Raw genomic sequence first — 14,601 nt, 5'->3', positions numbered from 1 at the left:
TAATGTGCTAAATTGTGCAGTTCTTAAGTAAGAGGAATTTTTCATAGAATCACTGAAAGTTTATGGCATAGAAAGTAGTCACTTGGCCCATTGTCTCTGCACCAGTCGAGAAACAAGCCTCCCAGCCTAATCCCACTTTCCAGCATTTGGTCCGTAGCCCTGCAGGTTTCGGCACTTGAGGTGCATATCCAGACACCTTTTAAATGAGTTGAGGGTATCTGCCTCTGTTACCCTTTCAGGCAATGAGTTCCAGACCCCCACAACCCTCTGGGTGTAAAAGATTCTCCTCATCTCCCCTCTAATCTTTGTACCAGTCATTTTACATTTATGCCCCCTAGTTACTGACCTCTCTGCTAAAGTAAATAGATCCTTTCTATCCAGGCCCCTCACAATTTTGTCCTTCAAATCCGCCCTAAGCCTCCTCTCTTCCAAGGAGAACAACCCCAGCCTATCCAATCTTTCCCCATAGCTGCAATTTTCCAGTCGTGGCAACATCATAAATCTCCTCTGTACCCTCTCTAATGCAATTACATCCTTTCTGTAATGAGGTGACCAGAATTACACACAGTACTCAAGTTGTGACCTAAGTAATGTTTTATATAATTCCAGCATAACCCTCCTGCTATCATATTCTATGCCTCAGCTGATAAATGAAAGGATTCCATATGCCGCCTTAACCACCTTATCAAGCTGCCTTGCAATCTTCAGGGATCTGTGGACATTCACTCCAAGGTCCCTCGCTTCCTCTACACCTCCCATTTATTGTGTAATCTTTTGCCTTTTTGGACCTCCACAAATGCATCACCTCACACTTCTCTGGGTTGAATTTCATTTGCCATTTATCTGCCCACCTGACCAGTCCATTGATACCTTCCTGCAGTATACAGCAAATCTCCTCACTATAAACCCCACTGTCAGTTTTTGTGCTTTCTGCTAACTTCTTGATCATTCCCTCTACATTTGTGTCTAAACCATTAATCTGTACCACAAAAAGCAGGGGTTCTAGTACCGAGCCCTGTAAAACCTCACTGGAAACAGCCTTCCAGTCACAAAAACATCCATTAACCAATTACTCTGAGAGAATTTTGTATTCGGCTTGCTACATTCCCCTGGATTCCATGGGCTACATTCCCTTGGATTCCATGGGCACTTATTTTTTTACCCAGTCTGTCATGTGAGACCTTGTCGAAAGCTTTGCTAAAATCCATGTACACCACACCAACTGCACTACCCTCATCAATCCTCCTTGTTACTTCCTTGAGAAATTCAATCAAATTAGTCAGACACGACCTTCCCTTAATAAGTCCATGCTGACTGACCTTGATTAACCCATGTCTTTTAAGTGATGGTTTATCCTGTCCCTCAGTATTGATTCCACTAATCTGACCACTACTGAGGTCAGACTGACTGGTCTGTAATTATTTGGTCTACCCTCACTCCCTTTTTAAACAAAGGTACATCATTTTTGGATTGGAAAATGATGGTCAGACCCTCTGCAATTTTCTCCCTGGCTTCTTTTAAAAGCCTGGGGTACATTTCACCCGGCCCTGATGATTTATTCACTTTCAAGGATGCTAATCCACTTGATACTTCCTCTCTCCCTATATTTATCACATCCAATACTTCACACTGCTCCTCCTTAACTATAAAATCTGCATTGTCCCCCTCTTTTGTGAAAACCGGTGCAAAGTATTCATTAAGAACCATACCCGCATCCTCCGCCTCCACACGTGAGTTACCTTTTTGGTCTTTTATGGGCCCTACTCTTTCCTTAGTCAATATTGAGGTAGTTAAAATCCCCTCCTATTCCTGTTCTATTGTTTTTGCAATGTCAGAGATTTGCCTACATATTTGCTCTTTTATCTCCCCCTGACTGTTTGGGGGTCGATAGTTCACTTTCAGTAGTGTGACTGTCCCTTTTTTACCCTAAGCTCAATCCATATGGCCTCAGTTGATGGTCCTTACAACCTATCATCCCTCCTCACAGCTATAATTGCTTCTCTTTCCAAAATTGCCACCCACCTCCCTTTTTATCTGAAAACCCTGTAACCAGGAATGTTGAACTGCCATTCCTGTCCCTCTTTAAGCCATGTTTCTGTAATCACTATAACATATTGCCATGTTTCTATCTGTACCCTCAGCTTGTCTGCTTTATTTGCTGTACTCCTCGCAGTACCTACCCTTGAGCACTGCCAAACTTTTTTATTTGCTATCTTTTGTTTCCTGTCTTCCAGACTCACTCACTGATTTTCTGCCTCTATTACCATTTTTGATATTGCCCCATCTGAGATGACCCTCAGGTTCCAATCCCCCTGCCAAACTTGTTTAAACCCTCCCAAGTAGCACCAGCAAACCTCCCAGCAAGGATATTGGTCCCAGCCTCATTGAGGGTCAAACCGTCCAGCTTATACAGGTCCCACCTCCCCTAGAACTGGTCCCTATGCCCCAGGAATCTGAATCCCACCCTCCTGAGATACAGACTGGATGCAGGGATGATGTTTCCTCTGGCTGGGGGGATCTAGAACAATGGGTCACAATCTCAGGATACAGGGTAGGCCATTCAGGATTGAGATGAGGAGAAAATTCTTCACTCACAGAGGGTGGCGAACCTGTGGAATTCTGTAGCACAGAGGGCTGTGCAGGCCAAGTCACTGAATAAATTTGAGAAGGAAATAGATAGATTTCTGGAATCTAAAGGTGTCAAGGTGGTTTGGGGGGAGAGCGGGAGTATGGTGTTGAGATAAAGGATCAACCATGATCATATTGAATGGCGGAGCAGATTTGAAGGGCTGAATGACCTACTCCTGCTTCTATTTTCTATGTTTCTATATTTCCTGCATCATCTCTCCAGCCACGCATTCATCAGCTCTATTTCTGTGCTCACTAGTGCATGGCACTTGTAGTAATCCTTAGATTACTACCTCTGAGGTCTTGCTTTTTGATGTCTTGCCTAGCTCCCTAAAATCTGCTTTCAGGACCTTATCCCTCTTTCTACCTATGTTGTTGGCACTGGCTGTTCACCCTCTTCCTTTAAGAATATCCTGCAGCCGCTCTGTGATATCTTCAACCCTGGCACCAGTGAGGAAATGTAGCATCCTGGAGTTAAGTGTACGGCAGCAGAAATGACTGTCTGCTCCCCTACTACTATTCCTCTTCCACTCTTCTTCATTCCTGCCCATGCAGCTGAACCACCCATGGTTCCCAGAACTTGGCTGTTGCTGCACTCCCTGAGGAACCATCGCCCTCACCAGCGTCCAAAATGGAAAACCGGTTCACGAGCCCGATAGATTCAGAGGACTCCTGCACTACCGGTCTGGTCCTCCTAGAGCTTCTGGTGGTCACCTGTCCCTCTCTGCCTTAGCACCTCACTAACCGTGCTATCCACATAGCCTTCAGCGTTGTGAATGCACCACAGTGACTCCAGCTGCCGCTCAAGTTCCTGCAGCTGGCGACGCCTCCTGCAGACATGTTCTCTAGGCCAGTTTGGGCATTTCGCATAGCTGAGCTGCCCTGCCATGCTGTAAGCTTACTTTTTGACTATTTACTATAAACTGGAGACTAGAAAGTAAAGCAGATTTGCTTAGCAATCAGTTCCCTTTCTTGTTCCAACTACCGGAGACTGATTTTTAAAAAAAAGGTATCAGATGGAGCACCTCTTTTGCCCTGTGCATCTCTTTCACCTTGTGTACCAAATTCCCTACTCCACACTCCGTCTACTTCTCACTCAGGCATATGGGATACTTGCCTTTATTAGCCAAGGCATAGAATACAAGAGCAGAGAGATTATGTTGGGACTGTATAAAAAGCAGTTAGGCTACAACTGGAGTACTGCATGCAGTTCTGGTCAACACATTATAGGGAGGATGTGATTGCACTGGAGAGGGTGCAGAGGAGATGCTGCCTGGGCTGGAAGGGAGTGAGCTATGAGGAAAGATTAGATAGGCTGGGATTGTTTCCCTTGGAGCAGCGAAGGTTGAGAGGGGACCTGATAGAGGTGTATAAGATTGAGGGCATAGCTAGGGTAGATAGGAAGGCACTTTTTCCATTAGTAGAGGGGTCAATAACCAGGGGGCATAGATTTAAGATAAGAGGTAGAAGGGTAAGAGAGGAGTTGAGAAACTTTTTCACCCAGAGGGCGGTGGGAGTCTAGAACTCACTGCCTGAAAGGGTGGTTGAGTCAGAAACTCTTGTAATATTTAAGAAGTATTTAGATATTCACTTGCGTTGCCTTAGCCTCCAGGACTATGGGCCAAGCGCTGGAAAATGGAACTGGTGTAGTCAGATCTTTGTTGACCAGCGGGGACACGATGGGCCGAATGACCTCCTTCTGTGCTGTAGACATCTGAGCCTATGAGGTATAGTCTCCAGTCTTCTCGTGCGCCCCTTACTATCAGTTATGATGGGTGGCTGAAAATGTGGTCAAAAGGTAGGTTTTAATGAGGGAGAGCACAAGAGAGAGGCGAAGGGGGTTCAGAGAATGAATTCCAGAGCTCAAGATGTAACTGCTTGAAGGCACAGTGGAGCAAGAGTAGTGAAGGATGTCAGAGTTGAAGGAACACAGATTGCTCTGCAGTATAGAGAGTGATGCTATGGTGAGCATGGTACCACTGAGCCACGGCTGACCGCAGAAAAGGGGAAAAAATAATACCATTGACTCTGATTTGAATTTTATCTTAGATGCATTATAAAACATTTGGAAGGGCTGGTGGTGCAGTATGATCTCACGGTAAGAGACAGCGATGGCAGTGTTGTACAGTTCTTGTATGGTGAGGATGGTTTGGATATTCCAAAGACCCAGTTCCTGCAGGCTGAACAGTTTCCCTTTATTGCTGCTAACTATGAGGTGAGTTGTCGTTCAGATGTATGAATTATTGAAAGATTTGCTTAGTAGGCTAACTCACGTAAAAATCTGCCTTACAAGAGGGCAGAAATTGTTGAACTCCCTTCCTAACAGCACCGTGGGCATACCTACAGCACATGAACTGCAGAGGTTCAAGAAGGCAGCTCACCACCACCTTCTCAAGGGCAATTTGGGATGGACAATAAATACTGGCCTAACCAGCGATGACCACATCCCATGAATGAATTTTTTAAAAAATGTGAAGGCCCTGACTGGTATTCATGACCCTTGGTGGCAGTGTGACACTGAGCAAGGGCCTAAGAGCGGGAGAATCCCATTCGGCTCCTGAAACCTGTTATGCCATTCAATAGAACATGCCTGACCTGTGTCTTTAACTCCATCAACCCACCTTCCTTCCGTAACTTGCCTGCCTAACAATCTATCAATCTCAGTTTTGAAAATTTCAGTTGGCCTAACCTCTGCAGTTTTTAGGCTTATATTTCCAATCTCAACTCCCAGGTGAAGAATAGGTATCCAAGGATAAAGGAAGAAGTCTGGGTTTAGGAGGGGATAAATTGGATAGGAACTCTTCAGCAAATTTGATGCAGCTGTATCTCTTGTATTTGTTAGGTCATCAAAAAGTCAAAGCATTTGGAAGAGGTTTTAAGTAAAATGGATTCAAAGGCTGCAAACAAGTTACATGAAGCAATAAAGAAATGGAAGGCAAAACACCCAGCTCCCTTACCTCGTCTCGGCGCATTCCTGTTGTATTCACAGAAGAAGTTCAGTAAGATCAAGGAGGTGAACCCAGAAGGAATGCTGACAAATTCCAGAGAACTTGCAACCCACCAAGTGAGTGTGTGATCTGAATAAGGAATTCATTGTACTACAGAAAGAGCAAGAAGAGACTTTTTGTTCCATCGAGCCTACTCTACCCAGTGTCTGTGTATGACTATTCTGTCACAAGCTTCTTTCCTCATCATCCCTCCCCCCGCCAGTCCATTGACCCCTGAGGTTTATGCAAGGGAGGGCAGATCAGGGAATTTGGGTGCAGAGATTAGGTTGACTGACTCGTGGCCTGTTGAATGAACTCTCGTCAGTTTACAGGCCATGAGCTATCAAATTTGTCCTGAAACTTGGTTGGCACTCCCCGAACTCATTCTCTGTGGGACTCTGACAGATTGAGAGCGCGATCACCTTACATTGTCACCTTACCACTTTCTGAATCGAGAGCCTAGAGATGAAAAGGCAGCGTTCAATGAATCAGAGAAATTTCAGCAGACAGAGCCCATTCTATAAGGGTGCTGGTTTCACACCAGAGCTACCTACTCTAATCTAACTAATCTCATTTTTCTGCACTTTCCTCATACACTTCAATATTTTTCTTTTTTCCTATCTAAACGTCGAGGGCTGATGCAACTTCAGCAGCCACTTATGGTAATGCATCACATGTCTTAAGAAACTGAGTGTGAAAGAATCCCTTGTGACCTTCCCATGTAAATCCAGTACAGATTCCAAATGAATGACCCATTTTGTTATCAATGGAAATCATTTTTCACAACTTAGATTCTCAAGTCCTTTTTTAAAATTGTGGATGCAACAACTTCTATTTGTGTAGCACCTTTAATGCTGTAAATCACCCCAAGCCACTTGATAGGAGCATAATCAGACAAAAATTGACATTGAGCCAAAGGAGATATTTGGACATGTGGCTAAAAACTTGGCCAAAGAGGCAGTTTTTAAGGAGGGCTTCAAAGAAGGAGAGATTTAGGGAGGGAATTCCAGAGCTTTGGGCTGAGGCAGATGAAGGCCAGGCTGGCAGTGGTGGGACCAAGAAAGTAGGGGATGCACAGAATGACTGAGTTGGAGGAACGCAAGGCTCTTAAGAGCGTCGGAGGGCTGAAGGAGGTTACAGAGAATAAGGACTGTGGATCCAGAAATTGCTGCACTGAGTACAGGTATGTTTTTAACCCATTGTACCAGCCAGGGATGCACTAAAGTGAGTTTTATTTTGCGTTGTGTTGTTTGCAATTCCTGGAGATTTGGGAGCTGCTGAATGAAAAGAGCAAATATAAGTATTTGAAGAATGCTATTGTCCTGTCCCTTGCTTTTCTGTTTTAACTCATTTTGCCAGCCAGGCATGTACTAAAATTGATTTGTTTTTCTGTTGTCTGCAGCTACTGGAGATTTGGAAGTCACTGGATGAAAAGAGAAAATTTAAATATATGAAGAAGGCTGCTCAGTGTCCTGACCCTTGCTTTTCAATTTATCGCCCAGATATTTATTTTGGCTCAGTTTCGGAAAACTTTAGTGATACTGTGGATAAATACTTCACTGACCAAGACGGCAAAGGACTGAGTAGCTACAGCAAGTCAGAGCTATCGCTGGACCGGTATTTATCAAGTACCTTATCTGATGTACCTTTGTTTAGCTTTTCTCTTAAAAATATAAGAAAGGCCAGATGTTATACTGGTGCCTGGGGAGGTGGGGTAAATAGCATTTGGAAATGAACTCTACAATGGACAAAAGCTAGTTACCGATAGAAATTTTTTTTTAAAAATTGCTAACTAACTACAATTATTGTGATTAATTAATTTGGAGAGGGAATGGTTTCAATTAAGTGTCCCTTAATGTTGACCAGGCCCTCAATATTCACGTTACCTTAGGCCAAGCATAGCAAAACCTAGAATCATAGAATTAATTACACACTGCCGACAACACATAAGGAGGCCAAACAGCCTGTCATGTCTGTGCCGGCTCTCTGCAAGAGCAGTTCACCTTGTTCATTCATGCCTTTTCCCCATAGTCCTACAATTTCTCTTCAGATAATTATCCAGTTGGCTATTGAAAGCCATGATTGAATTAGCTTCCACCACACTCAGCAAGTGCATTCCAGATCCTAACTACTTGATGCATTAAAAAAATGTTTCCCTCATGTCGCCATTACTTCTTTTGCCAGTTATCTTAACACGGTGCTCTCTGGTACTTGATCCTTCCACCAATGGGAACAGTTTCTCCTTCTCAATTCTGTACAAACCCTCATGATTTTGAACACCTCTATCAAATCTGTTACTAATCTCTTCTCCTCCAAAGAGAGTAACCTCAGTTTCTCCAATCTATCCATATAACTGAAGCTCTTCATTCCTGGGACCATTTTTAGACCAGTCATATAAATACCATGGCTACAAGAGCTGGTCAGAGTCTGGGAATTCTGCAGGGAATAACTTACTTCCTGACTCCCCAAAGCCTGTCCACCATCTAAAAGGCACAAGTCAGGAGTGTGATGGAATACTCTCCATTTGCCTGGATGAGTACAGCTCCAACAACACTTGAGAAATTCAACACCATCCAGGGCAAAGCAGCCCGCTTGATTGGCACTCCATCCACTGGCGCACAGTAGCAGCAGTGTGTACCATCTACGAGATGCACTGTAGTAACACATCAAGGCTCCTTTGCCAGCATCTTCCAAACCTGTGACATCGACCTAGGACAAGGGCAGCAAATGCATTGTAGCACCACTAGGTGCATGTTCCCCTCCAAGCCACACACTAACTTGGAACAACATCACCGTCCCTTCACTATCACTGGGTCAAAATCCTGGAACTCCCTTCCGAACAGCACTGTGGGTGTACCTACATCACATGGACTGCAGTGATTCAAGAAGGCAGCTCAGCACCACTTTCGAAAGGGCAATTAGGGATGGGAAATAAATGCTGAACCAGCCAGCGAAGCCCATATCCTGTGACAAAATGAAATATAAATTCTGGTGAATCATTTCTGCAACCTCCCTAATAACTTCACATCCTTGCAATAGTAAAGTCCACACATACCTTATCAGGGATGAGGAATTGAGCTGGAGGCAGAAAAGATTGGGTAAGGAACTTATCTCTACTTGATTTAATTGCAAGATTGCACAGTTGGTGAAACGTAGATTTGTTACATTTTGTTTCACTGTTGTAAAAACAGTTTTTGTTTCACTGTCATTGTAAAAAGTAGCAGTTTTTTTAAACCTTTGCACTGTAGCAAGTTTGAATCCTGTGGCTTTTTATTGTATTACTCATCATACTGTGTATTGTGATAACCTGAATCATTTTAACCAGCGTCTACAAGGAACTCTGAAGACCTTATGATTCAGTTTCTAGCCATTGCTGCAAAGACTGTGGTTTCACAGGTTCTGCTCCTCTCCATTGATAGCAAAGGCCATAGCCATTTGCACTCACGATTGTTGCATTTTGCAGCCACTTGAGATCACATTTGATACAGGCTGTGGCTAATTATAGTTGCCGGAAGTGCAATCAGCAGTTGTTGGTGTCAAATTGGTGGTTGATTGCTGTCATTGCTAGCACAGTACTCGGTTGCTTATGGATAATTTGCATCCATTCAATTGACTGCTAACACAATCCAGTTTTATGTCGAGTGCATCTTGGTGCTGTTGCTAGTGAAGACCGTATGTACTGCTAGCACAATTCAGCTTCACTGACAATGTAGTTACTACCAGCACAGTCCGCTTTCACTGATAGTGCAGTTTGGTCTCACTTACAGTAGAGGCTGATAACAATCATGACCCATGACCACTACCATCTAGAAGGACAAGGACAGCAGGAGATGGGAACACCACCACCTAGAAGTTCCCCTCCAAGTCACTCACCATCCTGACTTGGAAATATATCACCGTTCCTTCACTGTCACTGGGTCAAAACCCTGGAACTCCCTTCTTAACAGCACTGTAGGTGTATCTACACCACATGGACTGCAGCAGTTCAAGAAGGGAGCTCACCACCACCTTCTCGAGGGCAGCCACAGATGGGCGATAAATGCTGGCCTACATCCCATGAATGAATTTTAAACAAGATCTGATTCTGCTGTTAGCAGAGTTGTAAAGATCCAGTACAAAGACAGCCCAAAAAGGGAGGGGACAGTTCTGGACCTAATATTTGGAAATGAGCCTGGGCAGGTGGAAGGTGTATCAGTAGGGGAGCATTTTGGAGGTAGTGACCATAACTCAGTTAGATTTAGGATAGTTATGGAAAAGGATAAGGCTGGGCCAGGAATAAAAGCTCTAAATTGGGGAAAGGCTAATTTTACTAAGATGAGATACACTTTGGCCCAAGTGGACTGGGAGCAGCTACTTGCAGATGGAACTGTGACAGAGCAGTGGGAGGCGTTCAAGGAGGGAATAGCGAGAGTACAGGGCAAATATGTTTCCGTGAAGACAAAGTGGGGGGGAACCAAGCCTGGAGAACGCTGGATGTCAAGGGACATAAAGGTTAGGATTAAGAAAATAAAAGAAACTTATGGCAAGTACCGAGGGCTCAATACAGCAGGGTCCCTAGAGGAGAATAAAAAGTGCAGAAGGGAACTTAAAAAGGAAATTAAGAAAGCTAAGAGAATGCATGAGAAAACATTGGTGGGTAGAATAAAGGAATACCCAAAGGGGTTTTTTAAATATATAAAGAGCAAGAGAATAACTAGGGAAAGAGTAGGTCCAATTAGGGACCATAGAGGCAGTCAGTGTATGGACCCGGAAGACATAGTCCTCAATTAATACTTTGCGTCCGTCTTCACAATGGAAAAGGACAACGCAGGTATAGATATCAGGGTGGAGGACTGTGAAATATTAGAGGAAATTAACATAGAGAGAGAGGAGGTACTAGCGGGTTTAACGGCCTTAAAAGTGGATAAATCCGCAGGCCTGGATGAGATGTTTCCCAGGCTGTTGAGGGAGTCAAGGGAAGAGAGATCAGGGGCCCTGGCAGTAATTTTCAAATCCTCTCTGGCCACAGGTGAGGTGCCAGAGGACTGCTAACGTTCTCCCATTATTAAAAAAGGGAGAAAGGGGTAGATCAGGAAATTACAGGCCAGTCAGTCTAACCTCGGTGGTGGGGAAGTTACTAGAAAAAATTCTGAGGAACAGAATATATCTGCACTTGGAGAGACATGGATTAATCAGGGATAGTCAGCATGGATTTGTTAAGGAAAGGTTGTGTTTGACAAATTTGATCGAATTTTTTGAGGAGGTAACCAGGAGCGTTGATGAGGGTAATGCATTTGATGTGGTCTACATGGACTTTTACAAGGCTTTTGATAAGGTCCCTCGTGGCAGACTGGTCAAGAAAGTAAGAACCCATGGGATCCAAGGCAAAGTGGCACATTGAATCCAAAGGTGGCTGAGAGGCAGGAAGCAGAGGGTGATGGTAGAGGGATGTTTCTCTGACTGGAAGCCTGTTTCCAGTGGGTTCCGCAGGGCTCGGTGCTGGGGCCCTTGTGTGTGGTGTACATAAATGATTTGGACTTAAATGTAGGGGGTGTGATCAAGAAGTTCATGGATGACACGAAAATTGGTAGGGTGGTAAATAGTGAGGAAGATAGCCGTAAACTGCAGGAGGATATCAATGGACTGGTCAGGTGGCCAAAGCAGTGGCAAATTGAATTCAACACAGAAAAGTGCGAGGTATTGCACTTGGAGCAGGCTAACAAGGCAAGGGATTACACTATGAATGGTAGCACCCTGGAAAGTACTGAAGACCAGAGGGACATTAGTGTGCATATCCACAGATCCCTGAAGGTAGCAGGGCAGCTGGATAAGATGGTTAAGAAGGCACATGGGATACTTGCCTTTATTAGCCGAGGCATAGAATATAAGAGCGGGGAGGTTATGCAGGAACTGCATAAAACGCTGGTAAGGCCACAACTGGAGTACTGCGTGCAGTTCTGGTCACCACATTATAGGAAGGATGTGATTGCACTGCAGAGGAGATTTACCAGGATGCTGCCTGGGCTGCAGGGTCTGAGCTATGAGGAAAGATTGGATAGGCTGTGGTTGTTTACTTTGGAGCAGCAAAGGTTGAAAGGGGACCTAGTAGAGGTGTATAAAATTATGAGGGACATAGGGTGGATAGGAAGGCACGTTTTCCATTAGTAGAGCCAGGGGGCATAGATTTAAGGTAAGAGGTAGAAGGCTAAGAGGGGAGTTGAGGAGAAATTCTTTCACCCAGAGGGTGGTGGGAGTCTGGAACTCACTGCCTGAAAGGGTGGTTGAGTCAGAAACTCTCGTAACATTTAAGAAGTATTTAGATATTCATTTGTGTTGCCATAGCCTCTAGGGCTATGGGCCAAGCGCTGCAAAATGGGATTTGTGTCGTCAGATCTTTGTTGACCGGCGCGGACATGATGGGTCGAATGGCCTCCTATGCTGTAAATGTCTATGAGCCTATGGGATCAAAAGGCTCTGAAATTAACTTTTGCTGTGAAAATATAGAATAATTGGTGCCTTCAAGAATTGTTTAAAAATTACAAATTTGCCTCCTAAAATCTTATTAAATACTTTGGAAACGATCCCTTTTTGTTTGTATGTAAAGGGTGAAGGAAATAAAATCTTGCACTTATGTAAAGATTTTCAACCCATGTCCCATAGGACTCTACAAAACTCTTTTTTGTAATGTAGGAAACACGACAGCCAGTTGTGCTCAACAAGATCCCACATCATTTTGCTGTGTTCATATAGCATGTTTAGTTAAATCATGTTGCACACGTAAGATAAAATGCTGGATTTTCCTGTTCTTTCCCTTGACCTAATTGAGGGAAGGTGATGGAGTAATGATATTGCCACTGGACTAGTAGACAGAGACCCAGGATAATGCTGAGGGGACCTGGTTTCGAAATTTGTATTTAAAAAAAAGTCTTCTCATGCACCTTCCCATACAATCGCAGGAGGTCTAACACTTGCCCCTTTTACCTCCTCTTCTGCACGTCCAATCCACCAAATGCTCCCTCCAGGTGAAGCAGTGATTTACATGTACTTCTTTCGATTTAATATATTGTATTTGCTGCTCACATTGCGATCTCCTCTGCACTGGGGAGACCAAACACAGACTGGGTGACCGCTTTGCGGAACACCTCTATTCAGCCCACAAGCCCGTCTCTGCACTGCACTATCCCAGATCTTCCTTTTGTTCTTCCTCCCACTCCCCCTTTTATACAATCAAAACTGTAATGATGACCATGTCATAAAAACCCATCTGGTTCACTAACTTACCTGGTCTGGCCTACGTGTGACTCCAGACCCACAGCAATGTGGTTGACTCTTAAATGCCACCTGAAATGGCCTAGCCAGCGAGGCTTCCATCCCATGAATGAATATATTTTTTAAAAATACGGGGACATTTGTGTGGGTTAGCTGTCAGAAAGACAACTTTTCCCGTATTTTTCCTTCGCTCTGATCCAAAGGCTGGATGAGGAAAATGCACCTGGATTATAGTCAGTTAAAAGCCTGACTGCACCTTTCTCTCCCTTCTTTAGTTTAAAGGAGCTGTTGTGTCTCAAGTGGCAGCGAGCTCTGTGTGAGCCAGGAGAGGCAGTTGGACTCCTTGCAGCGCAAAGTATTGGAGAGCCATCAACACAGATGACGCTGAACACTTTCCATTTTGCAGGCAGAGGTGAAATGAATGTCACTTTGGGTATCCCCAGGTAAGAGAGAATTATGAAATGAAGGCAAGGAATTGCTGGAAAGACTCAGCAGGTCTGGCAGCATCTGTGGAGAGAGAAACCGAGTTAACGTTTCAAGTCCAATATGGCTTCTTTAGAACTGATGAAGGTAGAAATGTTGATGAAACAGGGAGGAAGAACAAAAGGGAAGGTCTGGGATAGGGTAGAGGACAGAGAGAGATTAAATGATCAAGCTGTCATAGAACAAAAGGCAAAAGGAATGCTAATAGTTGTAGTTTTTTTTAAAAAAGCATTTTTCTCGATTGAGTGTGAATGGCAGAATAATGAACAGCTGTATCCGAAAGCTAAAACATGAAAAATAAGGTTCAGATATGGCAAAAAATAACAGAATCAAAATGGGAGACCGAGTTCATGGTCCGAAATTGTTGAACCCTATGTTGAATCCATCAGGTTGTAAAGTGTATAATTGAAAGATGAGGTGCTGTTGCTTGAGCTTCACTGGAACAGAGATCAAAGTAGTGAATTAAAAGGCAAGCCGCCGGGAGCTTAATCACCTCCAAAACCTCATCCCCTCCCATGGCACCTTCCCATGCAATCACAGGAGGCCTAACACTTGCCCCTTTTACCTCCCCTTCCTCACGTCCAAGCCACCAAACACACCTTCCAGGTGAAGCAGTGATTTACATGTACTTCTTTCGATTTAGTGTATTGTATTCGCTGCTCACATTGCGATCCCCTCTACACTGGGGAGACCAAACGCAGACTGGGTGACTGCTTTGTGGAACATAGTCCACAAGCACAACTCTGCACTGCACTATCCCAGACCTTCCCTTTGTTCTTCCACTTCCTCCCCTCCTTTCAATGGCATAAACCTCATCACATTTCTACCTCCCTTCAGTGCTAAAGAAGAGACATTTTGGATCGAAACGCAAACCCTGTCTCTCTCTCCACAGATGCTGCCTGATCTGCTGAGTATTTCCAGCACTTTGTTTTTTTAATTTCACATTTCCAGCATCGCGGTATTTTGTTTTTATTTAAGAATAGCCAGTGGGAATTGAACTGGTAAGTCTTTCTCTTTAATTTCTCAGTAGCCTAGTTAAAAGGTTGGTAAGGTAGCTGACTCAGCTGACTGTGTGACAGTTAAATATCAAACACCTGAAGCCTGATTAGGGCCTGAATAGGTGTTAATTACTATTTGAAGCTTAACTAGTGTGAGTCACCTCAGTTCAATTTAAGAAAGGGACTATCTTGAAGCACACTATAGTGTGCTTGCACATAAACAGGGGAGAGAGCTCAACATGAGTGAGAGACAGCCA

At 44.1% G+C, this 14,601-nt stretch overlaps 1 protein-coding gene across 1 annotated transcript in view; it reads left to right on the top strand.

The window, feature by feature from the left end:
* polr1a (RNA polymerase I subunit A) overlaps positions 1-14,601 on the top strand; it is a 171,473-nt gene that overhangs the window by 78,209 nt on the left and 78,663 nt on the right. The window contains exons 22-25 of the mRNA XM_078553686.1: positions 4,678-4,843; positions 5,471-5,692; positions 7,018-7,232; positions 13,139-13,306. Of these exons, the coding sequence (XP_078409812.1) occupies positions 4,678-4,843; positions 5,471-5,692; positions 7,018-7,232; positions 13,139-13,306 (771 nt within the window). The remainder of the gene's footprint in view (positions 1-4,677; positions 4,844-5,470; positions 5,693-7,017; positions 7,233-13,138; positions 13,307-14,601) is intronic.

This window comes from Cetorhinus maximus, chromosome 1 (genome assembly GCF_964194155.1).
Source record: "Cetorhinus maximus chromosome 1, sCetMax3.hap1.1, whole genome shotgun sequence".
In the NCBI taxonomy this organism is placed as follows: Eukaryota; Metazoa; Chordata; class Chondrichthyes; order Lamniformes; family Cetorhinidae; genus Cetorhinus; species Cetorhinus maximus.
This window is presented reverse-complemented; position numbering and strand designations above follow the sequence as displayed.